Source organism: Castor canadensis, chromosome 6, assembly GCF_047511655.1.
Source record: "Castor canadensis chromosome 6, mCasCan1.hap1v2, whole genome shotgun sequence".
NCBI classification, from domain to species: Eukaryota; Metazoa; Chordata; class Mammalia; order Rodentia; family Castoridae; genus Castor; species Castor canadensis.
The window spans coordinates 77675128-77702383 of record NC_133391.1 but is presented as its reverse complement, the minus strand read 5'-3'; the positions used below and the strand labels follow the sequence as shown (position 1 = coordinate 77702383).

The window sequence follows — 27256 nt, the reverse complement described above, 5'->3', positions numbered from 1 at the left end:
GGAAGAATGGAATCCGGAGGTGACAGTTGTATGCGTCTTGGTTTTGTGTCACTGAGCATCTAGATCTATTTCTGAGTTATGTGTGTGTGTGTTTGCTGCCGCTTGAATCTCTGTACGGCTATCCAGTATGGCTGGGCATGCTCTCAAACACCTAGTGCCTCTGTAAATGTGGATGGACTGTGATGGTGCTTGTGGATCTGTGTGCCGCGGTGTGTAAGAGGGTCCATCGTGGGGGAGGGGAGCTTGAGGGCGCGTGTCCATGCGCAGTTGAGTGTGCAGTTACTTGCGTGCTAGCGCTGTCTCCATTAGGCTCTAAGCGCCTATCTCCAGGCAGAAGAGGAGACCCTGCGCGAGTGGCGGTGGGAGTGGACGCGGGTTGGCCCCGCGCAAACAACGCTTGAAGGGTGCAGGGGACGTTTCCTTAGCTCCCGCCCCTTCCCCACCAAAATCCCGCCCCCCCGCCCTGACCAGAGCTTCGCAGGAACAGGAGGGATTCTCCTTTGCCCGCCCCGCCCCCTCCTCCCCCACCTAGAGATTTGGAGACCACCACCGGAGTGGGCGGGAATGCGGGCCTGTTTCCCGATTTGGAATTTGCCTTCCATTCATGTCTCTGCAGCAAATCTAATTAGAGGGCGCATCCCTTTCTTGCGGGGGTAAAAGGGAATGAAAGGGCGTGCGGGGAGAGATAGCCCGCAGACCCAGCTCACCCTCCCTCCTTCCTTTCTCCGTACATCTCCGTTCACTCCCTGCTCTCCCATCTCCCCGCCCCCTCCGTCACTTCCTTGGAGGGTGCGAATCTGAGGATGCTGAAGCCGCAGGAATGAGGGAGGGGAAGCCTGGAGGAACAGAAGGGCAGAAACCCACTGAGGTTATCAGAAGGGTCAAAGGGTTGGGCCAACTACAAAAGGGGAGACTGTCTCAGTGCGGATTTTCTCTGAGAAGGGTCACCGCTTCTGCCACCTCCTTGAAGTCCGTTGTCATGGAAACCAAACCTTCCAACGAAGCATCTGGAGGCGACTTTCTTGCGTGGGAGGAAGGATGGTGTGGCTGCTGAGATGGGAGCAGGGTTTTGCTTCTCAGAGCCGGGCTGCTGAGGGGTGGGGTGCTGGGCGCCTGGGTTCTATTCCAGGCACGGCAGCAGACGGGTTGAGCGCGTGAGCAGCTGTGGTTGGTCCCTTAATTGGTATGTGTGCCTATAAAGCTCTGAGCCAGAGCCGTGGCCTCTGGGGGAGAGGAAGGGAGTAGGCAGCAGCCACCCCCACAACTCCAGTCACACCACGAAGACATGCCCTTGGCTCAAAGTCTATTTAAAAGGCTTTTATTTCTAGCTCCAGAGGCTACCGAATTGTTGGTCCTCTGCAGGACCATTCGTTTATCCCGGGCCTGCTCATTGCCAGTGAGGTTTCTTTGTATGGGTCACAATGTGCTTACACAAGCATCGTGGCCAAGTGGCAAGTCATCTGGAGCTTGAACTAGGTAGGGCTTCTGACCTCTGCTGGGCGGGCTCAGCTTTCCAGTTCCAGCCTTAAGCTCCATTGGGATGGAATGTGGTCAGTAGCCACCAAAGCAGCAAGCACTGGGAATGGGAGCCAGATGCTTTGCCTAGCCAGAAAGGCACAGGTAAACTGACATCTGGAGTCATGGCAAAGTGGAAAGTTAAAAGTGAGTTCAAGAGCTGGCGAGTGGCTCAAGTGGTAGAGCACCTGCCTAGTAAGCATGAAGCCTTGTTCAAACCCCAGTACAAAAAAAAAAAAAAAAAAAAAAGGTGCAAGAAAAGGTTTCCAAGCCAGGTGCCTATAATCCTAGCTATTTGGGAGGTTTGAGGCCAAAATAGTTCATGAGAACCCATCTCCAAAAATAACCAGAGCAAAATGGACTGGGCGTATGGCTTAAGCAGTAGAGCACCTGTTTTGCAAGTGGAAAGCACTGAGTTCAAATTCTAGTCCAAAAAAAAAAAGAAAGGGGGGTGGGGGGGATCCAAGCCAAGAGGCAGAAATGTAGAAGAGCCCTGAGGAGTTCCTTATTTCTTTGTAAAAAGCAAATGGACCTGAGGTGACCTCTACCCAGCAGACACCACCACATATGAATCATCTCTAGCCCTGTGCCCAAGAATAACATTTGGCACCTTAAGCTTTTGCCTGATTTATCAGACCAACCAGGGGTGTGATGCAGGAAAGGAGAGGAGCCTGGATTAGAGTGAAAAAGGAAGCTGGACAGCAGTACTGTTTTCAATGCTTTATTAACAGTTGGAAACAAACCCATCAAACTGGAGGTGATGATGTCCCAGAAACCCAAAAGGGAAATAGGTTTGCACTTTGTCCCTCTAACTTTTTTTTAATATCAAATGCATTTTAGTAAAGTAGATTAAAAAAGAAAGGGTCAAAGCCCCAGATGACAGCGAGCAAGGGGAAGAAGGTGACCCAGGGGAGTGACAGGCCCCCTGCACCACAGTCTTTCCAGGAATAGCTCGGAGGAGCTGCCAATGCTCCTTTAGACATAAGCTCCAACAACCCAACCCCTCTTTTCTGGCCACAAGGCCCCCTGTGACCAGCTCTCCTAAGCTCCCGCTTTGCACTAACAACTATAATTCTGGGCCAAATCCTAACAGTGCCACTCTCTCTGCAGCTGTGGGTGTGAAGCTGAAAAGGGCACAAGGAGGGCAAAACTGTTACCCTAATCTGGAGAATCTGACCTTCCTGAGGTTAGGGCCACCGATCAGTTCAGTCTGCCCACTGTTCAGATGGAAGCAGGGGTACAGTGTGTGGGGCCTCTGTTCCCTCTTCCCAGCAACAGCATCTGCACATTTGGCTTGACAGTTCATTAAATTCATAAAAACTGTGGCCTCAGAGCTCCTCCTACTCTTAGGCTTGGCCTGGCCCAATCAGAGACGAGGCTCCTCTTGCCCCAGAACTGATGCTGGGGGAGGATCTGCCTTGGCCTCAGGGTTCAGAAGTCTTGAGGGATGAGACCAAGGTCCAGGGCATGTTTAAGACTGAGGCCTGTGGGGAGTAGCCCCAGGAACTCTCGAACCTACCACAGAAACCTTTTATATCATGGAGGAGGGAAGGGAAAAGGACGAATTATTTTTCTTAAAAAATTTTTTTCATACAAAAATAGATCCATTTGCAAAACAATTTCTCAGCCAGGAGGCTCCACCTCCCATTTCCTTGAAGACAGAGGGTGAGGTGTTGGGATGGTGGAACTACAGCCCATACTCAAAATGAGATGCACCAAAGCTTTGGGGAAGGCATTAGGAAGGACCTTAGCCTAGTGGCTGGAGGGCTGGTACAGATGGTCCAGGGAGGCAAGGGCATAAAGCATGGCAGCAGGCTGGGGGCAGGCCCCACACTGTCGCTATGCCTTACCTACCTGCCTACGGGCTCAGACCTGGACCACAGTGGTACAAGTAGAGTGGTCCAGATCCTTGTGTTTGGGAGGCTTTTCCTAAGAAGGTGGTGGTAAGGGTGGGATTTGCTCCCCGCTTCCTCAGAAGCAGTTCCCAATGCCACAGCACTAGTAATAAATAACAATAGCCAGGAGGAAGAAAAGAGCAAAGGTGGCAGCAATGAAAGGAAGGATCTAGCCCAAAGGTTCATATGCCCCATGCTGTTCTCAGGGCCAGAGAAACCACAAAAGCACAAATCCAGCAAGATTGACTTAGGGGAATGCCCAATGGAAAGCTGGGCTAAGAAAGCAGGCTGGGCCTTGTCTGAGACAAGGTCCCCTGGGTAACAGAAAGGAGACAGGGTTAAGGCAGCAAACACAGACCCTGCTTTGGTAACACAACAGCCAGGGCTGGCTGGGTGGGCTCAGGCCTCCCCTACATTGCCTTTTTCTTCTGGCCTCCAGGCAGCTGAAGCTGTTGATGATGTTCAGAGAGCAGCAGGCCAGACAGAAAGAGGTCAGGGTGGTGGCAGTGGCCACCCCAGAGGAATATCCCCTTGGCCTTTTAGGCACATGCTGCAGGTGGACAGTCTGGGCTCCATATAGGAGCTGCCATGGTGATGGAGCCCAGCTTAACTTGCACGGCCAACCAGCTCCTTGGCTTCTTCAAGGATTGTGGGGACTCCTTCACTTTTCTTGGGCACCTTGGCAGGAACAGCAGTCATAGCATCATCCTTGGTCAGCTCTGAAGCTAGCAGAGATGTGACTGCACAACCGGCCTTCCTGTTGGCTGTAACAGAAGACATGAGAGATCCCATCCATGGAAGACCTAGCTTCTAATCTCTTTTAAACTATACGGCAGCCAGAAGCCATGCAAATATGGCTGCTTTGTCTGATCAGAGAGGCTCTTAGTTTAAAGAAGGAGGGGGCAGAGACCCAACGTGTGGAAATATACCTTTGGGTGGCAGAAAATATAAGAGTGTGGTACAAGAGAGCAAGCTCGCTCTTACTTCCTCGTGTGATGATAGTACAAAGGTCTGAATACAATCAGACAGACAAAACTGGGATTAAGTGCTGGCTATATCATACTCAAAGAGAGATGAAATACTCAAGTCATTTTCTCATCATAGATTTGTTGGAATTAAGTAGACTAAAGCTTAGTACATAGTATTATTTTTGTTTTTTTGACAGTCCACAGGAAGCTCCTAGGCTAAAATACATGTCAGCCCCAGGAGGACTGTTCCTAGCTGAAGGTGACTTTAGGAGGCTGCTGAGGGGACTCTTGCAAAGAGGAGCAGAAGCCACTAATTGGTGGCATCACATGCACCTCACACTCCCACATGTTCCTCCAACAACCAATACCCATGTCAGGCTCTTTCCCATATCTTCAAGGGCCCTATGAGACATATACTGTGTTGTGTGTGTTGTTCACGTTGGGTGGGAAGGGATCAGAGGTATGCTGGAGAAGGTAGAGCTGGGATCAATAATGGCCAGGTGGGGAATCCTGTGAAGATTTCAGTGTCTAAAGGATTGTGAAGTTCTAGCTGTCATCCCACATAGGAAGAGAGATACCAATCAACCCAAGAGTTTTTGTTTAATTGTTGGAATGTGTCCCCAAGACACTCATATTCATTTATGGAATCCAGACTTATGGACCCAGTATCCTTAACAGGAAGATAGCTCTTTGGGACCAGACCCATTTCATGATGTCTGCCTCTTTCCCTGTCCTAGAAGCAGCATAGAGAAAATGCGTATACACAAAAAGCCTGGGGTGAAAGAAACCAGATACAAAAGGCCATATATGCTATGATTCAGTCCCTATGATTGTCCAGGCAAATCCACAGAGATACAGAGTAGATTAAGTGGTTGCTGGGAGTTGGGGAAATGGAGAATCAAAAGTGACTGCTAACTGGGCACTGGTGGCTCACGCCTGTAATCCTAACTACTAAGGAAGCAGAGAGCAGGACAATCACAGTTTAAAGCCAGCCCAGGGAAACAGTTTGTGAACCCTATCTCAAAAAACACTATCACAAAAAATTGGGCTGGTGGAGTAAGTGGCTCAAGGTGAAGGCCCCAAGTTCAAACCACAGTACAGAGAAAAAATAAAAATAAAACAAAAGTGACTACTACCTACCAAAGAGAGATAAAAGTTTAAGGAGATAGACATGTTTTTTCCAATCTGAACATTATATGATGTGTAGACAAGCACAGAAACATCACTAGGCAGCCCATAAATACGTATAATTTTTATATATCACTTTTTTTTTTTTTTTTTGGTAAAGTAACTGCTAAGAAGTACATGATTTCTTATGGAGATGAAAACACTCTGGAATTAAAGAGTGGTGAAAGTTGCATTATCTTGTGACTATATAAAAAACATTGAAGTGCACTGACACTTCAAAATGAAGAATTTTAGGTATATGAATTATGGTTCAATTAAAAAAACAAAGCAAAAAAGAAAAGACAAGACTTCCTGGGGACTCAGGAAAGTGGGAGTGAACAAAACAGTGCCTAAGCCTTTAAGAAGCAGGAGCAGATGAAAAAGCCTAGTGCTCTTAAATGAAGGTGGCAGGACCAGGGCAGCTGGGGGACATGAGCAGCAAGGAAGAGTCCAGAGGAGCCAATGAACAAAGTGCCTCCTTTGGACCAGCAAAAAGCTTTAGGTAGGCAGAAGCCAAATAGGATCTAAGAGGCCAAGTCTTGGTCTGTCAGGCTCACTGCAGAGCCATGACCCAGAGCCACTGAGTTCACACCCGCAGAGGCTACCCGCAGGTCAGGCAGGGAGCACACAGCATGCTCACAGGTTACCAACTTAGAGGTTCTTCTCCTCCTCCTCCTCCTCCTCCTCCTCCTCCCAGGGGCAAAAACAGTTTTCTATCAAGAAGAGAAAGAACAGCGAAGTCCCGGACTGATGCCACAAAGTCATATCTGGCTATAGACCAGAGGTGTGTGACCTACACTCTGGGGCATCACCAAAACACTTGTTGGATTATGAATACAAACTACTGCCTCAGTAACTGGACAGGTGAGGAAGAGGCCACCTGATGCAGCAATGGTGGTCTACAGGTGTATACATCTCCTACCTTTCTTTTTAGTCTCTCCCCACCAGCAAAAACTTCCTCAGATCTGCTTTGTTTCCATTCTTCTCTCTCTCTTTCCTTTCTTTCTCTTTTTGTTTGTTGTGGTACTGGGGTTTGAACTCAGGACCTACACCTTGAGCCAATCCACAAGCCTTTTTGTGATAGGTTTTTTGAGATAGGGTCTAGAGAAGTATTTGCCCGGTGCTGGCTTCAAACTGCAGTCTTCCTGATCTCTGCCTCTTGAGTACCTAGGATTACAGGTGTGAGCCACTGATGCCCAGCTCCACTCTTTTTTTTGAAGCTCTTGCTTCTGCAGGACCCTATTTTTCATTTCCAGAAAAGTGACATCTCTTCACTACTCCTTTAAATTCAGTCTTCATCAGTTGGAAAATACTACAACTGTGTGTGTGTGTGTATAAATAACTTCTGGCTCAAAACGCTGGGAAAAAAAAAATACTGGCCTTTCGGAACACCTGGCCTGCTTCAACACAGAAGTCAAAATTCCAGGGCGGCAGTCTTAAGCTGCTTCTTTCTTTGGCTTCTTCCTCTAAACTAAGATGATTCCTACTGTTCCTAACCCAATGGTGTTTCAGGATTTTTCTACATTCAAGAAGCTTCTGATGCATTGCAGCTCTCTTAAGAATGAGAAGCGCATGGGAGGTAGCAAGAGGAGTAAAATTTCCCTTGCCTTGAAAATGGGTATACTAGGAATGGACGTGATGTGGCCTAAAGTCAGGGAAAAGCTCTTGTTGAACTGGCAACAGAATCAATAGAACACAGGCATCCCTGCTCCCACTCTTCTCTGAGGTTACTGTTATGATGAGCAGTGTGGTCAGGAAAAACTGACCTCCTCCCTTTCTTTCCTGAACTTGCGTACTTGTTAAGACTACTGAAAAGCAGTCATAGAACCAGTCCAATATTTTTGACTAGACAGACAGGATCTGGAAGGATTACTAACTCATTAAGAGTATGACCCCAGTGATAGGGATAGGTGGTGGTGAGACACAGATGGATAGGGGACCACACGACAACCTTGGAATACAGGTCAAAAGCTCTCTGAGGCCAGATTCCTAGAAGTTGGGGAGTGGGCAAGGATAAAAACATCAACAAAATCAATCATGTAATACTAGGAGTATAGCTGAATTAGAAAAAGATTAACAATTTGGAAAAACACCTTTATAAACTAAAGGCTAGGAACTATTTCTAAAGAGGAAGTGCTCTTGCTAATAAGCTTCCTTAGGGAAAAGGAAACTAGGACAGATGGGACAATCATTATCATCCTAAATAACTCATTATTGTCTAAAACTCTCCTAATTATACCTCCTGCCCTATTTTTACAAAACAGGTGGGAGAATAAGAAGTATGGTACAGGAATATTCTCATCAACCTTCTCTCGACAAGGGGTCATCAGAAAACCTCCCTGAAGCAATTTCACCATGTCCAGGACTCCCCTTGCTAGATCATATGAAAGAATATTCTCTCCCATACAGAAGAATCTCTGTCTTTTCTTTTCCAATCAAGCAGTCTTAGTGGAAACAGTCTGGACTTGGATTCACAAAAGTAGACTATAGTCTAGCTCCATCTATCATTAGCCAGCTATGCAGATCTGAGCAAGACTTTAACTGGGTCTTAATTCCTTCTACCTGTGAACAAGTTAGGTACTAATCATTAAGGTCTTGAAAGTCCTCCCAAGGCTCTAACCCAAAGAGCTCTATTAGCATAGGGAAATTAGGAAGAGGGAAGTAAAGGGAGAAAGAGATGGAATTTTTTCTCCCCTTGACTTGCATCCCAGCAAATGGTTGCATATGAGAGGCTACAATTCAGTCATGGAGATAAAGTTGAGTCATTAAAACCATAAGCTGACTCAATTATGGGCCTGAAATAGCAGCTGTAACACAATCACGTGGATTCTTCCCCTTGACACTCAAGCTTTTGTTTTCCCACACCCAGCAGACCACAGCAGTTTACATGCTGTGTAGTTAACTCCCCTCTTGTAGCTCCTCAGTGAGTCTTTGTATCCTGGTTACTCCCTCCTATCTCCAGAGACCAGAAGATTTTAACATTCCTGCAGACTCTGGGGAAAAGGCTAGTGTCTGTGAATGGGGACAGCTGTCTCTTTGGGAAAGGGGAAGGATGTTAGGCAGATATGCTTGACAGTGCCTCTGGTTCTTTGGCCCTTAGCAATTGGCCAGGAGATATAGTTAGAAATAGTCAAGCAAGGGGTGGAATAGCTTAGTCCAGCAGCCCAAAAGGGAACCTGAGGCCACTGGTGCATTTATAATTTGAGAATGGGGCCTTCCAAGCTCCAGCCTCAATCTTCGCTTAATTCTACTGTCATGGTCTTAAAAAAAATACTAGCACTGCAAGGACCTTAAGGATCATTTCTGTCCAACTCTCACTTTACACATGAAGAAACTGAGTCTCAGAAACATTAAGTGACTTCTCTAAGGTAACATGAAAGCACCAGAATTAGATCTGACTTTGGGTCTTTTGATCCCAACCCTAGTTCTATGTATTCTGCACTCCACTTTGTAACTAGCCTTCTGTGTTTAATGTGAGACCGTATCACTTTAAATGAGGTGAGAGTACCAAGGTCAAGCTTGCCAGAGAAACTAGAAATGGCTCCACTGAGAGATTCACTGAGAGATTCTCTAAGATATGTTCAGGTATGCTTAGTAAACCTAGAGCCCAGGTTTACAGGCTGGAGCCAGTTACTATGTAATTCTCCTTTTCATTTTTTTTTTTTTACTTCAATATCTCCTACTGTAAGTCTCCTTCTATTCCCTCTTCCATGGGGAGACAGTACTTTGGCTAACTCAGGTTCTCTGATGAAAGGGTAGGGTAGGCTCTGACAAAATCCCTGCTTCCTCTGCCTGTGAGTCCTGGTTTTCCACTTGAAAGAAGTGGAGAATGGGACCTCCCCAGCAGAGGGAAGCCACTGATGTCTGGCTGCCTGTGTACAGGAAGCATCTGGGATTCTAGTATAGTTCCACAGGAAGAAGCTTAAAAGGGAATTCCCCACCAAAGTCTGATGCAGACTGACACTCAGCTAAGTGAGTCATGGAAGAAGGGTAGTTGAGGTGTGAGGTACTTTTGTTAGGCCTAATGCTTAATGTAAAGCCACACCACTTTATACAGTTGGTAAGAAACAGTGCTGTGAAAACCTCTAAAGACCAAAGTAGCACTACTAGCCATACTCTCCACCCAAACGGCCATCTGTAAGACTGAATGCTCTGACTCGGGGAGTTAAACGCTTTTTAACCACCTCTCCTCCCCTGTACTCAGAGGATGTTTTAAAATGGATGAGTTGTGACTAGGGAGTCTTTTGTTTAGGGAAGGTTTTAAAGTCATACAGAAGGGCTCTCAGAAGGGAATTTCCCTCAGGGTATTCAGAGTATGGGTAGAAATAGGCAACCAGCCATTACAGATGAAACACTCAGTGATCTATGACATTTGGGGCAGAACACTGAGTTCATGTGGGCTGCTTACAGTCCTAGATCCTTAGGTCTCCTTCCAGGCTGTGAGAGACATTGTAGACCCTAGAGACATCACTGTATTAAAAGCTCAGCACTGGCCAAAACCAGCCATACAACTCTACTCTTTAAACAACTTCCAAGTAAAGAGCATATCAAATGGGTCTACAAAGAGCATCAGCCTGCAAACAGAGAATATAGTTTTAACTCTGTCACAAGCAGGAACCTCTAATGATATTTTTGCTATAGCTCTTGTCCTTCAACCTGGGAAAAAGCCATAACTCCTAGCCCCAAAGGGCCCTCATCAGATATGATGGTGCAGGTCATCCCCACATGAACGGCATAACTCCCCCATGGGAAAATTATCCACTACTCCTTCCTCATACTAATGTCTGGATTATTTGTCACCCAATGCCCATAGTTCTCTAAAGAGGCTCTGGCTCAGTGTAATCCACTTATATCTTCTGCAGGTTGAGAGGAGGTTATAAGGAGTGGGAAAAGCAAGGACAGCGGAGGAAAACTGCACCCAAGGAAAAAGGCAGCTCCTGGACTCAGCACAGTCCTTCAGATGAGATGCTTCTCTATATTCTTACATCTGAGGATAATGATGCCTTACCTTCTCTCTATAGGATTTTATATTCGCCATTAGTTCTTTCTTTGTAGTTCTTCTCTTTCTGAAGTTGAGAGTGACTAACTTCTTTTTTTTTTATTTCAAACTACAGCTAATATACAATTTTATATTTAGGTCAATTACTTTTCATACACACAAATATCCACTCAAGTCCCTGTGTCCTGCAGCACGGTTTCCCTGTTCCAAATTTCTGCTTTGAGAATGGGAAAATGCAAGAACAGCCCAATGTAACTGGTTTATTGTCAGTCCCTCAAACGCTAGTTTTCTAAGTCAGGACTTTCTATTGTGGGAGGAAGATGACTACATAATCCACTCTTGGGATATGGGAAATGTAAAGCATCATTATCTGCTCTTTAGCCATATAATAGCAGGACCAAGAGCAGAGAGGCCTTCAACATTCAGGTGGGGTTCCATTTGTTTACTTACCCTGCCGGGGTCCTCTCTTCCTTCGGAATGCTGCTCCTGATTGCAGGGCTTCAAGAAGACTGTCCATCACACCTGTCTCATCACCCTCTGTGATAAACAAAGACAGAATTATAAACATTCCAACCAGAGCAGCAGGGTGAATATCACGCTTCACACAAAGTGCATGAATTTGCTTGGCTTTCCCTCTCTGGTAGTAGCTGTCAGATTAGAACAAAGAAGGAGACTCAATCTCAAGTCTCACAGGCCAGTGTTTACTTGTGTTTATTTATAAATATCCAAAAGACTTCATTACCTACTATTCAGTACAAACCCCAGAATTTTTTCCTGCAGTGCCATCCGCCCCACACTAATCAGGACTAGCACAAAGAATTATAAAACTTCCTAACTTCAACTGAGACTGAAATTGTGAAATAAATCAGCAACTACGCCAGGCAAGGTGATGCAGACCCATAATCCCAGCACTCAGGGGGTTGAGGTAGGAGGATCACAAGTTGGAGGCCAGTCTACATAGGGAGACCCCGTCTCAAGAAAGGAAAAAAGAAAACCCCAAAACAAAACAAAAAAGCAACTATATCACTTTACATCAATCTCTCATGGAGAACGAGCCTGGTTCAGGTTTTAGAGTAGGGCAAAGGGAAGGAGAGACCACTGATCAAGAGTGCATTTCAGTTAAGTAATGCCTCTAGTGGCTACATATCTCTGCAGCCAGCTCTGCATCTAAGAGAAGCAGTCTGGCTGGAATACAAAGAGTTAATGTAGAATCCTAGTTCCAGCCTGGCTCAGTTTCCATGGCAACAGCTCAGGATAGTGAAATCTGAAACTGTGAAATCCCAAGGAGACAGAGGGCTGCCAGCTCCTAGACTGGGGCTTGTTGCTCTCAGCGCCACCTGCTGTCTGAACACAACCAGTACAGTTGACCTACATTCCAACCTCACATGCCTGACCTAGGTACTGGTAACAGGGCAAGGTCCTCTATGCCACCTTTTGATGGGGTGGAGACCTTATCCAACATACCATCTGAACTTTACCTTCCTCCCTTGCATGCTAGCCTGTTCACAGGGAAAAAATCCTAGAAGTAGGGGAAGAATGGGGAGGAAGGTGAAGGAATCTTGGTGTGACCTTTAATAGCACTGGTGGGACAAAATTTGGAGTTTACATACAACTGAGGTAAGGGTAAGGGAATACTTTCCAGAAAAGTAAAAGGAAATGTCCTTGGGAGCAAGAGATGTTAAGAGTAGCCCTTGCTGCTTGCGTTCAGCAAAGCACTGTGATTTCTGACAGACTTGGCAGCCCTGAGAAAGCCTTCACTTGCAGAAGACTCATGGTCCCTCAGGTTCAGCTCAGTGCCACGAGCAACATATGCTGTATTTCCGCTGCCCACGGGGGGAGGGGGCAGGGAATCTGCAGCAGGAAAGAAGCAGAGACAGGAAACAGAGGGCCAGTAATTGAGACCATATGCTTCAACAAAGGCATGCTTCTCATAATGAAACAGAGATTCTGTTGAAGACAGAAGAGAGTGGCCAGCTCTCTGCCCTGCCTTCCAGAAGTTCATTCCATTTATGATCTCATAGATGTGTGAACTAGGGACATTGTACTTAAAAGAGTAAATAAAAGGGGTAGACAAACCACTATTAAAAGGTGTGAGGAGAGTCAGGAAAACACTTTTGGTTGGAAAAAACTCAAAAGATTTAATGGAGGGAATGAGAACAAACCAGAGGAAGCTTGGGACAGGCAGAAAGAAAGAGTACATTACAGCAATACTAAAATCACAGAGGAGGTGAGACATAGTGTAAGAATCAGCAAAGAAGAAAGGGAAATCAGAATGTGCAAGTAACTGAACTGGAGTTGAAGTTGAGCATCAGGATCTCAGAGGTAGAAGGCTGCCAAAAATTGTATGTCAGATGTTAAGCTCAGACCTGAGCTACTCTCACAACCTCTAGATTGTAGGCAGAGAAGCCTTCCAATCGATCCTCTCTCAATGCATCAGCCCTTCCACACTTCCTACCTGCATTCATGTCTATGAGTTGCTCTCTCTTCTGCTGCTTTTCTAGCCGCTCCTTCTCAGCTTTCTCCTTGGCTAGTTTTGCTCGCCGCATCTTTTCTTCTGTTTCCCGCCGCTTCTGGTTTTCCTTGACTGCTTGCTGGGGGGGTTTAGGGAAGGATGTGGACATGTGTACATTCGCCACCAACCAACACAAACCCTACAGAAAGTCACTAGGTAGCCCTTGCTCACCAAAAACATATTTCTAAAGTTGTGCAGATCCATGAAGAATTCTTCCACAGATAACTTCTTGGGGTCAAAGACAAAGTAGTCACCTAGCTCCTTATAGAGGGTCTCCATGTTAGAATGCATCATCTGCAGCTTATTATATTGTTCCTGTGCATCCTTCACAAAGCTGTGCAGCCAGGGAGTAAAGGAAGCAGACCCATTTCTCTAGACCAAAGAATTACTCAAAGGTGCATACTGGCATGCATAAGGATGTTCAATAGCACTGTTCATGACAGCAAAACACAGAAGCAATCTAAGTAAGTATCAGAAGAGAGGACTGGTAAACCATAAACTATGGTACATCTTTATAATGGTAGGTAGCATTTAAAAAAACAAAACAAAACTATTCTGTCTAGAATACTATGGAAACATGGCTAAGGTATATACCATGCAAAAAAACTATACAATGTAGTTTTTGCTTTGTTTGTTTTTGTGAAGATGGGGATTAAACCAAGGGTCTTGTACATGTTAGATGAGTACTCTGCCACTGAGCTATATTCCCAACCTTTTTTTGTTTGTTTTTGTGAAGATGGGGATTAAACCAAGGGTCTTGTACATTCTAGGTGAGTACTCTTGCCACTGAGCTATATCCCCAACCTTATAATGCAGTTTTTGTGTAAAATAAACTCATGAGGTACAAATCAGAAAGAAGTCCAGTGGCAGTGGTTACCTTCGTGAAGGGGAAGGAGAGGAGAGAGTGTGTGTGTGATGGTGATGGGGCACAGGGTAGGGAAGCTGAGGGAGGACTTTTAGTTTATATGCATGGTTTGCAGTTTGTTTTCACTTCCATGAGAATTCTTTTAACAACAAAAAAAAAAAAAATTAAGGAGAGAAAAATCAATATTGTCATAATCTATCTTGTCCCCCCCCAGGAGAAATTCCCCCCCCCCCCGCTTCCTAGGAAGCTACTCCCTCCATTCAAGAAAGGATATAGTCATTTTTTCAACAAACTTGTCTTTTTCATCTGTGGCATCTGGGAAATTCTGAACATCACGTTCCACATCAGAAATTTGTTTCTTCATCTGATCTAGATTCTTCTGCAAGTTTTCAGCAGAAACTACAGGAAACACAAATAAACAGATGACAAGAGCTTATTGGTAATTCCATCTGAAGACCCCTTAGCTTCACCGTTCGGTCTACATACACATCCTGACACTTAGTTACTTTAGTTACCATACCCATTCTCCTCTAGTCCAACCTTTTCACACATTTTAAGTTTTCAACTTTGCAGCAAGAACTGTAATTATTTGCTAATTGAACTTCCAGCCTTCACACAATGTGCAGTACTAAGACCAGAAGACAGACTTCATTTAATATCTGTGAAATCCCCTGGTATCTTGGTCTCATCTATTTTAGAGAATAGGGTTTGGGAGGAAGGAGACATATATAGGAATGCAGAAGCAGGGCAGAAATCTGTCCTATTTCTAGTGAATGTTTAGCCTGGTTTTAGGATACTGAGGCCTGATGTTTGTTGATTCAGCTTGTACTTTCTGAATAACAAAAACTATGGGTCTAAACTGAAAACACCTGTTTTTCTGGTTGTTTTTTGTTTAGGAAGGGAAAGAGCACTTCCATTTCTGTACAGGTTGACCTCTTCAACCTTACACTCTTCTCTTGGGCCTGAGGCATCATGCCTAAACCCTCTCCTATTCCCACTTGAAATGGTCTCAGATAAAAATGATCTGAAGCCTACATTGTCTTATTTTTCTCCCCTGCAGAAATTTTTGGGGCTCAGAACCACCTTCTAGCTTCATTTCAACCTGTCTCACCTCGGCTGGCTTTTTCCACGTGGGCAAGCTCATCAGGAAACTTTAGAACATCAGGATAGTCATTTTCACACAATTCCGCCAAGAAATGCAACAATGTCATCTTCTGATCTGTGGATTTGGTGTCTCGGAGCTTGGAGCAAGAAAAGAAATCATTAGCCTTGACTTGCCCCAAATCATCTCAGGATAACACTAGACTCCTAGAAGACTGTAGCCTTCCCTTTGGTCATCTTGCCCTAACCCTATGGTTTGTTCACCTTACAAAGGAAGCTGATATTGAAGCCAAAAGCACCAGCATTCCTGGAGCCAGCATTCATATAGTTTCCAACAAGCAGGGTAATTTCCAGGAGGTTGGAGAAGCTCTCACTCTTGCGTAATTCCTCACATGCAGCAGTGACAGACACGATCTCTGGCTTAATATTCTCCACTTGCTCACTGAATTGAAGCTTGAAGAGGATGGCATTGAGGCGAGGCCGCAAACGGGGCACCGTGCCCATCTAGTGGGGAAGACAAGCAGTTCCATTACACTAATAGAAAGAAACCAGAAAAAGATAGAAGGCTGAGTCTCCTCGAGTTCCAGAGCAGAGAGAAGATAGAGACAAAGATATATTCAAAACAGACAAGGGGCAAGGAGCAAGTGCCCAGGCTGGTCTCCAAAATGGGGAGGGGGGGAGCTGGAGAAGAGCCAATTGCTATGGCCTTACTCACCACCACACCAAACTGCTCTGACTCAGCCAGATCATCGTACTCATCCTTCAGTTCAGAGAGCATTTTTAACTGCTCTGGCTCTGGCATCTGCTTAATGAGGTTCTGAAAGAGACAATGGACATCTTTGTGAGAGGTAGTGCTTAGTTGACTGTGACTCTCTCTCTTTTATTTTTTTTTGGTGGTACTGGGGTTTGAACTCAGAGTCTATACCTTGAGCCACTCCTCCAGCCCCCCCCCCCCTTTTTTTTTCTTTTATTCACATGTGCATACATTGTTTGGGTCATTTTTCCCCTGCCTCCCCCCATCCTCTTCCTCCTTCCCCCCTCAGTTCTAGGCAGGTCCTGTTCTGCCTTTATCGCTAGTTTTGTTGAAGAAAAGAGACAAGCCTAATAAGGAAGACAAAGCGTTTTTGCTAGTTGAGTTGAGGATAGCTATACAGAAATATTCCTAGCATTGCTTTCATGTACACTTGTTATGACCCATGTTGATTCATCTCTAACTGATCTTTACCCTGGTTACTGATCCCCTTCTCATGATAACCTCTGTTGCTTTAAGGTTTCTGTATTAGCTCTTCTAGAGTGGGGACATCAAGCGCTTTCATGTTTTGGGTTTTCTGCCTATTTCTATATCACTCAAATGTGCTCTCCCCTTATCATGTGATCCAAGTCTAATCACATTGCTGCATTTGCCCTAGATCTAAGTCTGCATGTGAGGGAGAACATACGATTTTTGGTCTTCTGAGTTTGGCTGACCTCACCCAGAATGATGTTCTCTAGTTCCATCCATTTACCTGCAAGTGATAAGATTTCATTCTTCATGGCTGAGTAAAATTCCATTGTGTACAAGTACCACATTTTCTTCATCCATTCATCAATAGTGGGGCATCTTGGTTGTTTCCATAACTTGGCTATTGTGAATAGCGCTACAACAAACATGGGTGTGCAGGTGCCTCTGGAGTAATCTGTGTTGTATTTCTTTGGGTATATCCCCAGGAGTGGGACTGCTGGATCATATGGCAGATCTATGTTTAGATTTTTTAGGAGTCTCCAAATTTTTTTCCAGAGTGGTTGTACCAGCTTGCATTCCCACCAGCAGTGGATTAGAGTTCCTTTTTCTCCACATCCTCGCCAACACATGTTGTTGGTGGTGTTTTTGATGATAGCTATTCTAACAGGGATGAGGTGGAATCTTAGTGTGGTTTTGATTTGCATTTCTTTTATGGCTAGAGATGGTGAGCATTTTTTCATGTGTTTTTTGGTCATTTGAATTTCTTCTTTTGAGAAAGTTCTATTAAGTTCAGTTGCCCATTTTTTAATTGGTTCATTGATTTTAGGAGAGTTTAGTTTAAGTTCCCTGTATAGTCTGGGTATCAGCCCCTTGTCTGATGTATGGCTGGCAAGTATTTTCTCCCACTTTGTGGGTGGTCTCTTCAGTTTAGAGACCATTTCTTTTGTCATGCAAAAGCTTTTTAATTTTATGAAGTCCCATTTGTCCATCCTTTCTCTTAGTTGCTGGGCTGCTTCACCAGCCCTTTTTGGTGAAGGGATTTTTTTGAGATAGGGTCTCTTGAACTATTTGCCCAGGCTGGGCTTTGAACCAAGATCCACCTGATTTCTGCCTCTTGAGTAGCTAGGATTACAAGTGTGAGCCACTGGCGCCCGGCAACTGTGACTCTCTTGTCAGTCCCACACTCTGCCCAAGGATCACTATGAAGGAAACATGGGTCAGGGGAGGCAGGAGCAGCTAATAATACTGTAGGACTTTTGAAAACTATGCTAAAATAACCTGACCACCACAGAAATGCAGCTTTTCCAAAACTAGCATTTTAAAAGTCAACAATGCTAGAGGAGGCTCCTCACCTAAGCAGGGAGGACATACAGCTGTGCAAAACAGCCAGTTCCTGAAGAACCACCTGGCTTCTTACCTGAATCATAGACTCAGTCAGAACAGCCTCATTCACCTCCAGGATGACGTTCTTAATCTCTTGATAGGGCATGCGGAAGGAACCCAAAAAGATTGCTGCCAGAAAATGAGACATAAAGACATGTTTTTTTCAGTCTCTTCCCCTGCCCTTTCTGCCCATCCTACAAGGCTATGCTGGATAATCTTTCCAAGAGGGCTCCTTAAAAGCCACTCTGCTTATGTATTTAAAACCCACACTCCTAAGTCCAGTGTTTTAGCTTTCTCTGTCATTGACCCCTACATTTATGTCATATACCAGCCACTTTTCCATGAACTACAGTCTATAAACATCACAATTCCCTGCCTTTGCTCACACAGCAAGCAAGTCTTTGGTCTTCTCTGTCTATATACATCAAAGACTCTCACCCCACTTCTATTTTAGTTCCCCACTCCCATGACTCCATCCTCAAGCTGCTATTGTCTTGACCTGCTGATTCTTAAACTGCCATGTCCCAATCCCTAACAAACACAAATTGTCCTTCCAGCTCTCATTTCCAGTCTCTGACTCTTCAACCTTATCAGCTCTCTCTCCAGTCTCCCGACCACATACTATGTCTTCTCTAGATGATCTTCACCCCACAGTCTCTCACTTCACTTGCTCTCTACTATTACTCTCATTACCATTACTACTACCACCACTACTATTCTCTTGCTTCCTGCTCCTTTCAGTCCCTGGTTAATCCAACTGTCTAATTTCTCTGCTCTTACACTTGAGCTAATAAAGATCATAGTCTATGCACTTGCAGTGGCACCAATGATAGCTGAGGCCCCAGAGAAGCTTGGCAATACCTTTCTTTTCTTTTTTATATGGAACACTTCACAAATTTGTGTGTCATCCTTGTGCAGGCATCATGATGCTAATCTCTGTATCATTTTAATGACACATTAGTTTTTGTACATGTGCTGCCAAAGAGAGCACAGCAATCGCTTTCTGTATATCCTTATCATACTCTCTTCCCACCACCTTGGCAGCTCCCATTCTTCCGAATGCTCTACCACTTCTTCACCTGTCCTAAGAAAACCTTACTCCTCTTCACTGAGAAAGAATTAAGCCAATGGGCGCTGGTGGCTCACACCTGTAACTTAGGAGAATGAGATGGGAAAGATTTTGGTTTTGAGGCCAGACTGGGCAAACAGTTTGCAAGATCCCATCTTCAAAATAATCACTAGAGGTGTGGCTCCAGCAGTACAGAATCTGTTTTGCAAGCATGAAACCCCAAGTTCAAACCCCAGTCCAAAAAAAGAACTTAAGTTGCTTGTCAAATTACTTGCCCAGGTTTCTCTCATGCCACCTAAACATTGAGCACTGGGGGCTCTCAGCTGGAGCCAGACTAGAAAAGGGATGGGTAAGGACTGTTTTGGAATCACTAAGAAGAAAACAGTGCCAACACTTCTGTAAGGTTATTAATGTACTCATATGCATATATGTATACAGTATACCCCTAGGTCACTGGGTAAATGCTCAGGACACATAGAGTTCAGTACTGTATTAAGGATGCTTGATTTATTTTCCCATAATGTCACCCAACTTCCTTCTGCTAAAGAAATGGCACCTTTAAAGAGTATAGGAGGGTGAATGTGGTGAAAATATTATGTACTCGTGTATGTAAATGGAAAAATGAGACCTGCTGAAACTATCTCAGGAATGGAAGTAGAGGGGATAAAGCAGAATGATGGAGGGGGTGAATTCAACTATGTTGTATTGTAAGAACTTTTGTAAATATCACTCTGTACCTCCAGTACAATAATAATATAATAAAAAAAAAACCTAGAAAAAAATAACTATAATACTCTCCTTCTATATTTATATGATTTTAGGGTTTTCAAGATATACCACAATCTAGACATTGTAGGAGTCCCAGTCATAAAATTTCATCCTTTTGAAAAACAAAGGTTGAAACAAAGCTATTTTGAGGTTAAGCTCTCATTTATTAGAAAATGTATCCCACACAAATAGCATAAACCCTGAATATGTCACAAGGTTTAATCAAGGTTTATTATCTTTACTTAAGTTAGAACCTAAATACATGAGGATACCTCTCTAGTTTTGTCTTTCAAATACTCACATATGCTCCCAGCATTGGAAATAGGGAAATACTACCTACAGGAGGAAATATCTACATATTGCTCCCAGAGAATTTCTGGTTTCTTCTATAATCATTTGAAATCATTGGAAATTACTGCCATATTAGGATCCAGCCATGACCTCAGGAGAGAGTTCTTCTATTGACACTTTGGACTGGAAAATTCTTTGTTGTGGCAAACTCTGTCTTGTGTACTGTAGAACAGTTCAGTGTCATCCATGACCTCTGTTAGATGCCCCCAGCATGTGTCTAGACATTGCCAAATGTCCCCTGGGAGCACCAAAATCCCTGATACAAAGCAATTATAGAAATGGCATAATGAAAGATCCACGGCACAATGACAAATCCCACATAAACAATGACTGGTAGCTTATGCAATGGGGAGGGAACACAGTGAAAAAGAAATTAAAAAGCATGTAAAAATTTCTGATTCAAGAGAGTAACCAAATGCCCATATTCTGGGAATACACCAAGGCATAGTCTAGTAATAGACTTCAAAGATTAAAAGAACAAGGCAGAAAAGATAAGGATAGAGGAAAAAGGAAAAAAGTTAGCTTCAGACTTAACCAAGTAAATGCTGTTGTGTACTATTCCTAAGAGGTCCTCCTCCTTCAGTTGTTTCATTTATTTGAAGTTTTTAAAGATATTTATTATTTCCTGGAAGCATGACAATTATTCTGTTCCACTGCCAATCATGTTGGCAACCTCCATGACCCAATGCTCCTCTCTCACTACCAACACCTCTTTCCTACACTTTATAGAACTCTGAAAATAGTCTGTTTTCTCACTTCCTTTTATTCTGTCCCCATAAAGCCAATGAAAAGATGTCAACCACTGAATGTATGTATGTTAAGATTCTATCCTCTGCCACCTCTCACTCACATTCTACTGGCCACCATTCCTCCCCAAAAGAGATTCTATTCTCCGTGAATTTGCCTAGGTCAGCAAATGGTACCCAGTTTTCAGAGAGCAATTATACTCAGGAAACCACCTTCTCTTTTATCCTCTCAATCACTAAGTCCAATTAATTCTACCTTCTTTCTATCCTTTTCACACTTACTACCTTAGTTTTAGGCCCTGAGCCCCTTACCTAGTTTAAGGCAAAAATATAATTCATCTTTCTGCCTACTCTTTCCCTACCCAGTCTGAAAATCATTGCCAAAGCAACTATTACCTTCGTGATAATTACACAGGGCTGTAATGCTCATTTTCCTGATTAAGAAATCCCTTCAATAACTTCTACAGGTTTACTCAGTTATACTCAACTTCTTGCAGCTCCTGAAAGGCACAATGTTATCTCATGCCTCTGTGCCTTCATACAGGCTGATCCCTCTCTTGAAATGAACCAAGTCCTCACCATTCATTTAATTCCTTTTTAAAAGTTCTTTCACCTCATTTTAAGCAGTACTTCCTTGAGAATGTACTCTTAGGATATTGTCCCCACAGCACTTCCTGCACTTGATTTGGATGCCCCTTTCCTAGTGCTCTCATAAACATTTTAGCATACTTCTACTGCAGCACTTATCAAACTGTGCTATTATTTGCCTTTTTCTTCAAGAGGATAGAACTGTCTGACTCAGCTTTGCAAGAGGCACTTAGTCATGGATGAATCACTAAATTCTACTTCCCAGACCATTCCACCCTAAACCAATCTCAATTCTTTTTCTTTATTCTGTTTTCCATACTGATATCATTCCACTGGGAACAATACTACACTATCATTATTATTATTATTATTATTATTATTATACTATCTGGTCTTTTTTATATCATTTTCTAAAATTATAATTACTAATGTTTTATGTTCCTAGAGATAACTCTTGGGAAGAGGTACGAACTAACTGACATTACTTTAGTCTCCATAAAAGGACTTTACCACAGACACTATATAGTAATATTTGTTGATAATAATCTAAGATTACATAGTCAAGAATTTAAAGGCTTACTGCTTTGGCTGTATCATTGACTTTACTTATGACTATGTGTACCTATTGTGTGATTTTGGTCAAGTCACAACATGTGAACTTTAGTTTTCTTATTTGGAGAAATGAGGACAATAACTACATTACAAGATTGTGAGTTTTATGGAATATATACCCTTTCATCTCTTGAATACATGCCTACTAGATCCTGTCATATAGCAAACCCTCAAATATTTGTTGAACAAAAGTTCAAATCTGTATTACTCAGCATAAAGTAGGCAGATCAACAGTTGAACAAAAAAATTAACATTCATCCTGACCACTAAATAAATACTACCAATATCAACTTTGTGGAGAAATTTCTGATATGAAATTTTTCTACCAATCAGAATTCTGAATATAGGTAACAAGTTGAGAACAAAAGAATTTGGTAGCAAGTCCAGCTCTCTGGAGTTATTGATCCTACTTTGAGACGTGTAAGATTTACCTCATTTACTCTAAATTACAAAATAACTACGTATTTAATTGCAGTCAAGCTAGTACATGCATTACTCATCATAAAGTAAGATGGCGATGTACTGTGGCTAAAACACCAGATTTTCTGTGGATGGAATGGAAAGAGTAAGGGCTTTGAAATAAAGTCTGATATTCAAATTCTTGATCTGTCTTCTATTAACTTTATGACCAAATTCCTCAAAATCTTAGTCTATTTCCTTGACATAAAATTGAGTACTTTCTAAATTTGCAGTGCTACCAAACATACTAAATGAAATACTGGAAATTCACTCTGTTATGCCTGTCATAAAACAAGAGTTCAATAAATGGAAGTTTCAGATCAAAACACCTTAGCCTCAAGAGAGTTAAATTCTTAGAAGAATTCCTTCACATTTCAAATAGTTAGGATCACAGAGTTACTCACAGAGATTCTGAGCCGTCTTTGAATCCAACACCTTTAACTCTTTTACTTTTTTCTTTTGTACAGGTTTCTTTTCTTCTCCACCTTCTTGATCCTTCTTGGCTAGCAGGGAAAGATTAGAAAAACATGATTAAGGATAAAAGCCACCTCTGTGCCTTACTGAGCCACTACTGTCCAGTCAGAATGGTCCTTGGCTTCTTCTCTATTATAATACTCTCCCCATTGTATCTCTACAAGGCTAATCTCTTTAGCCACTCTTTTATTAGTGACTGCCCCCCACCATGATAAATATCTTATTTTCATTTCTCCAAAAGTTATCAATAATGTTTTTCTATGTATTTACAGGGATAAGCAAACTTTCTGGAAAGAACTAGATAGTAAATATTTTAGACACTGCAGCGATACCACAGCATAAATGCAGCCAAAAACAACAAATAAATGAATGGTACAGTTATATCCCAATAAAACTTTATTAACAAAAATAATCTGTAAATGGCAGTTTGCTAATCCTGGTACAAGTCTTCCACTGTTTTCCTTTTTACGCCTATTAAAATTCTCATTATCTTTCAAGCTCTATCTTGTACGTGACTTTCACTATAAAATTTTCTTAATTTCGCAAACTGTCTATGATCTCTCCTAATCCCAACTGAATTTGATATCTCTTTTTGTGAAGGGTTTTTTGAGATAGGGTCTTGCAGAACTATTTGCCAGGGCGGCTTCGAACCGCAACCCAACTGCCTCCTGAGTCAACAGGATTACAGGCATGAGTTACCAGTGCCCAGCTTGATACCTCTTTATAGTACTTCTTCCAGCTCCTTATGTTTAAGTATCACCTTGGTGAACACACAGAATAATATACTCCTCTCCTATACTCTTCTCAGACTATCCAAAGCAATATATTCATCCCTTTCCATATAGTCTTCCCTGATAAATGTACCCATGCTCTGCTTTGAGAAACTAATTTTCATGACATTTCCTGTCTGCACCTTACTCGATAATGTTTAATGACATTTCATGTCTCTGTTTTCTTGGGGGGTGGGGGGAGACAGTACTGGGGCTTGAGCTCAGGGCCTTGCTCTTGCTAGGCAGGTCTCTACCACTAGAGCCACATATCCAGCCCTTTTGCTTTAATTAATTTTTGAACAGAATCTTGCATTTATGCTTAGGTGGGCATGGACCACGATCCTCAATTTCTGCCTTCCAAGTAGCTAGAATTGTCAACATAAAATAAACTACTATGCCCAGCTCATCGTGATATTTTTAAAGACTGTGTTACTTTATAAATGTGGATACTTTCTAATGTCACTTAGATTTTGCACTTCATGGGCCTGGCTAAATAATATTTCATTACACCACTCCCTTAGCAGTTAGCATAATAATAATAATATTCACTAAAAATGGTTGACACTGGATCTTGAGGATGGTTGAGCAGTACACAGAAAAAGAAACAGGAACTGTTCTGGACCACTATAATTGTAAAATAATTTGTCCTATAATGTACCTTGGTACCAACTTTTTAAAAAGCTCCCCAGCAGAGTCAGAAACCGACTTAAGCTAGTCACTTCTGAGCAGAGGAACAGGATATCTGAGCATGAGTGGAAGGAATACTTTTGAATACAAACATCACTTGAATTTTAGACCATATGAAAAGTATTACCTGGTACAAATAAGTAAGAAATAGAATAAAAAATAAAGTTATATGACAAAAGATAAAAAGAACTACTAAAAAATTCATCCTTTTGGCCCAGGAGTTATAAGAGGAAGGAATGTGCTAAATGAAGATTAGTCACTTAAATAACAATTTATTGAGTACCTACATGGTACTGTTCTAGGAATGAAAATAAAACAAGTGAACAAAATAGAGAAAGGCAAGAATCCACCTTCATCCTAATAAAGAGAAATAAACTAAGCCACTTAATAGGATATTGTGTTAGGCGATAGGAAGTGTTGTGAGAAGAAAATCAGGTAGACAAGAAAATCAGGGGATTTGGTGGGAGGATAAACTACAACTATAGGACAGTGGTCAGGGAAAGTGCTCCTGACAAGATGGTGTTTGGGCAAAAATCACTCAGAAGATGAAGGGGTAAGCCACACGAATATTTCTGTTAGAGGGAATAATAACCGCAAAAGCTGAGATAGGGGCATGCTTGCTGTGTTGAAGAAAAAGCAAAAGAAAAGTCATCTACTATGACTGGAGTAGATGGAGTGAGAGGAAGGCAGGAGATGAAATAAGAGAGATAAGACAGATCATACAGAGAAACAGACCTATCTTGTTTGCTTACAATGAGATTAAAAAGTTATAGATACAAAAAAGGTATGAAGATATGCAGAAGATATGACTATGTACAGCAATTTGAGAATGATAAAGGTAAATAAAGTTCCTACACTCAGATTAGTAAACTACTGATATCTCTGGACTGAGATAAACTTGTATATGCTTACACAGTAATATTAAGACAATAAACTATAAGTAAATCAAAGTGGAATCTTTAAAAATGTTCAAAACCAAGCGTGGTGGTGCACACCTGCAATCTCAGCACTCAGGAGGCTGAGGAAGGCAGGAGAATTAGAGTTTGAGGCTAGCCTGGGCTACACAGTGAGTTCTAGGCCAGCTTGGGCAAGACCCAGTCTCAAAACAAAAACAAAAACAGCAGGGTGCCAGTGGCTCATGTGTGTAATCCTAGCTACTCAGGAGGCAGCAATAAGGAGGATTGTGGTTTGAAGTCAGCCAGGCAAATAGTTCATGAGACTCTATCTCAAAAATACCCCAACATAAAAGAAGTGTTGGTGGAATGGCTGGAGTGGTAGAGTGCCTGCCTATCAAGTATGAGGCCCTAAGTTCAAACCTCAGTACTGCCAAAAAACAAACAAAAAACCCACCCAAAATGTTCAGAGCGCCAACAGAAAAATAACAGAAACAAAAGACAAATACTGAAGCGATAGACTTTAATAATTACTATTTAATATAAATGGTTAAAATACACAAAGAGACTAGTTAAGTAGATTAAAAAAGAAAAAACATTCAACATTATGTTATTTATAAGAAATGTGCTTTAAAGACACAAGCAGGCTGAAAGTAAGACAAACCAAGAAAATGGTATTTATTTTTAAAAACAGAATGACTGGGACTGGGCAAGTGGGCTCACATTTGTAAACCCAGCTACTCAGGAGGTGGAAATTAGAGAGATTTTGGTTGAAGGCCAGTCCAGGCAAAAAAGTTAACAAGACCCCACTCCAACATATAAAGCTGGGTGTTGTGCTGAGCACCTATAATCTAAGGTACACTGGAGGCACAGGAAAGATTGTGCACCAAGGTTAGCCCCAGGCAAAAACTAGAGACCCTATCCAAAAAATAATTAAAGCAAAAAAGGGCTAGAGATTCAAGTAGTAAAGTACCTGCCTAGCAAGCAGATCCTGACTTTAAAACCCAGTGCCACCAAAAAACAAACAGAATATATTAATATCAAATAAGTAGACTTCAAAGTAAAGAAAGTAGCCAGAGACAGACATGATATCAGATTAAAGGATCGATCTAAGACATAACTCTAAGTGTATATGAACCACACACTAGAGCCTTAAAAATACAGTTATAAGAAATAAAAACTGGTGAGAGGTGAAATGAGAAAGACACAGTCAAGTCACAAGTATATGTGGAGACACTGATATATCAACCTCAGCAATGGGCAGAATTAATAGAAAATCAGCCAGGATAAAGCAGTGAGTAAGAAAAGCCAAATTACAGGGTGTAATCAACATGTAGAGAACATTTTATCCAACAAGAGCAGAATAAACACTTGACCATATCCTGAGCCATAAAATAAACCTGAAAAACTTACGGGATTGAAACCAGAGCATGTTCTCTGATCCTAATGGGTCAAATAATAATAGAATAATTTCATCAATAATAGAAAGGTAACAGAACAATGTTCAAACACTTGGAAACTGAAGAACTATTTCTAAATAATTTGAGTCAAAAAGGAAGTCTCAAGAGAAATTTTACAACTTAATTAAACTGAAAGCACAACGTATCAAAAATATATGTGACACGGCCAAAGTAAGCATTGGAGGAAATTTTACAGTATTGTTTACATTAGAAAACAAGATTTTAAATCAGTAACCTAATTTCTTATTGAAGGAAACTAGAAAAGAGCAAAAACACCCAAAATGAGCAGAAGGAATGAAAGAATAAAGAGCAGATATCTATAACAAAGAAAACCCTTTCATGGCTTAGTCATGAAAAGGCTAAGGAAATACAATCATGTTCGCACTCATAAGCTGGACAACAAAGATGGGCCAATTCCTCAAGCATCACTGACTACCAAAACTCAATCAGTATAAAATAGACAACTTGAATATTTCTGAAAACTATTTTTAAAAACTATTTTTAAACAAAATATAAAATCTCCTGAGAAAATTTCATCGAAGAATTGTACCAAACACTTACAGAAAAAAAAAAAAAAAAGCAAACACTAATTTTACATGATCTCTTCCAGAAACAGAAAAAGTAGGCAACATTTCCAACTTCATTTTATAAGGCAAGTATTATGCTGATACCAATAACCTTCATGAACTTAGACACAGATATGACTTGCAAATATTCTCCAATTCTGCACATTGCCTTCTTGCTTTCTTGAT

At 42.3% G+C, this 27256-nt stretch overlaps 1 protein-coding gene and 1 non-coding gene across 3 annotated transcripts in view; both read right to left on the bottom strand.

Moving 5' to 3' along the window:
* Positions 1 to 2220: 2220 nt before the first annotated feature.
* The window catches only part of Diaph1 (diaphanous related formin 1), a 100278-nt gene continuing 75242 nt past the window's right edge, over positions 2221 to 27256 (bottom strand). For both annotated transcript variants that reach the window (XM_074076784.1, XM_074076785.1), the window contains 10 exons: positions 22625 to 22723; positions 17662 to 17756; positions 15738 to 15839; positions 15287 to 15526; positions 15033 to 15162; positions 14196 to 14320; positions 13228 to 13392; positions 13000 to 13135; positions 10995 to 11081; positions 2221 to 4174 (listed from right to left, as the gene is read on the bottom strand). In XM_074076784.1, coding sequence (XP_073932885.1) covers positions 4017 to 4174; positions 10995 to 11081; positions 13000 to 13135; positions 13228 to 13392; positions 14196 to 14320; positions 15033 to 15162; positions 15287 to 15526; positions 15738 to 15839; positions 17662 to 17756; positions 22625 to 22723 — 1337 coding nt within the window. In that variant the 3' untranslated portion in view covers positions 2221 to 4016. The remainder of the gene's footprint in view (positions 4175 to 10994; positions 11082 to 12999; positions 13136 to 13227; positions 13393 to 14195; positions 14321 to 15032; positions 15163 to 15286; positions 15527 to 15737; positions 15840 to 17661; positions 17757 to 22624; positions 22724 to 27256) is intronic.
* Positions 18501 to 18612, bottom strand: LOC141424470 (U6 spliceosomal RNA). Its single transcript, XR_012449387.1, has one exon. It is a non-coding gene; the product is annotated as a U6 spliceosomal RNA (small nuclear RNA).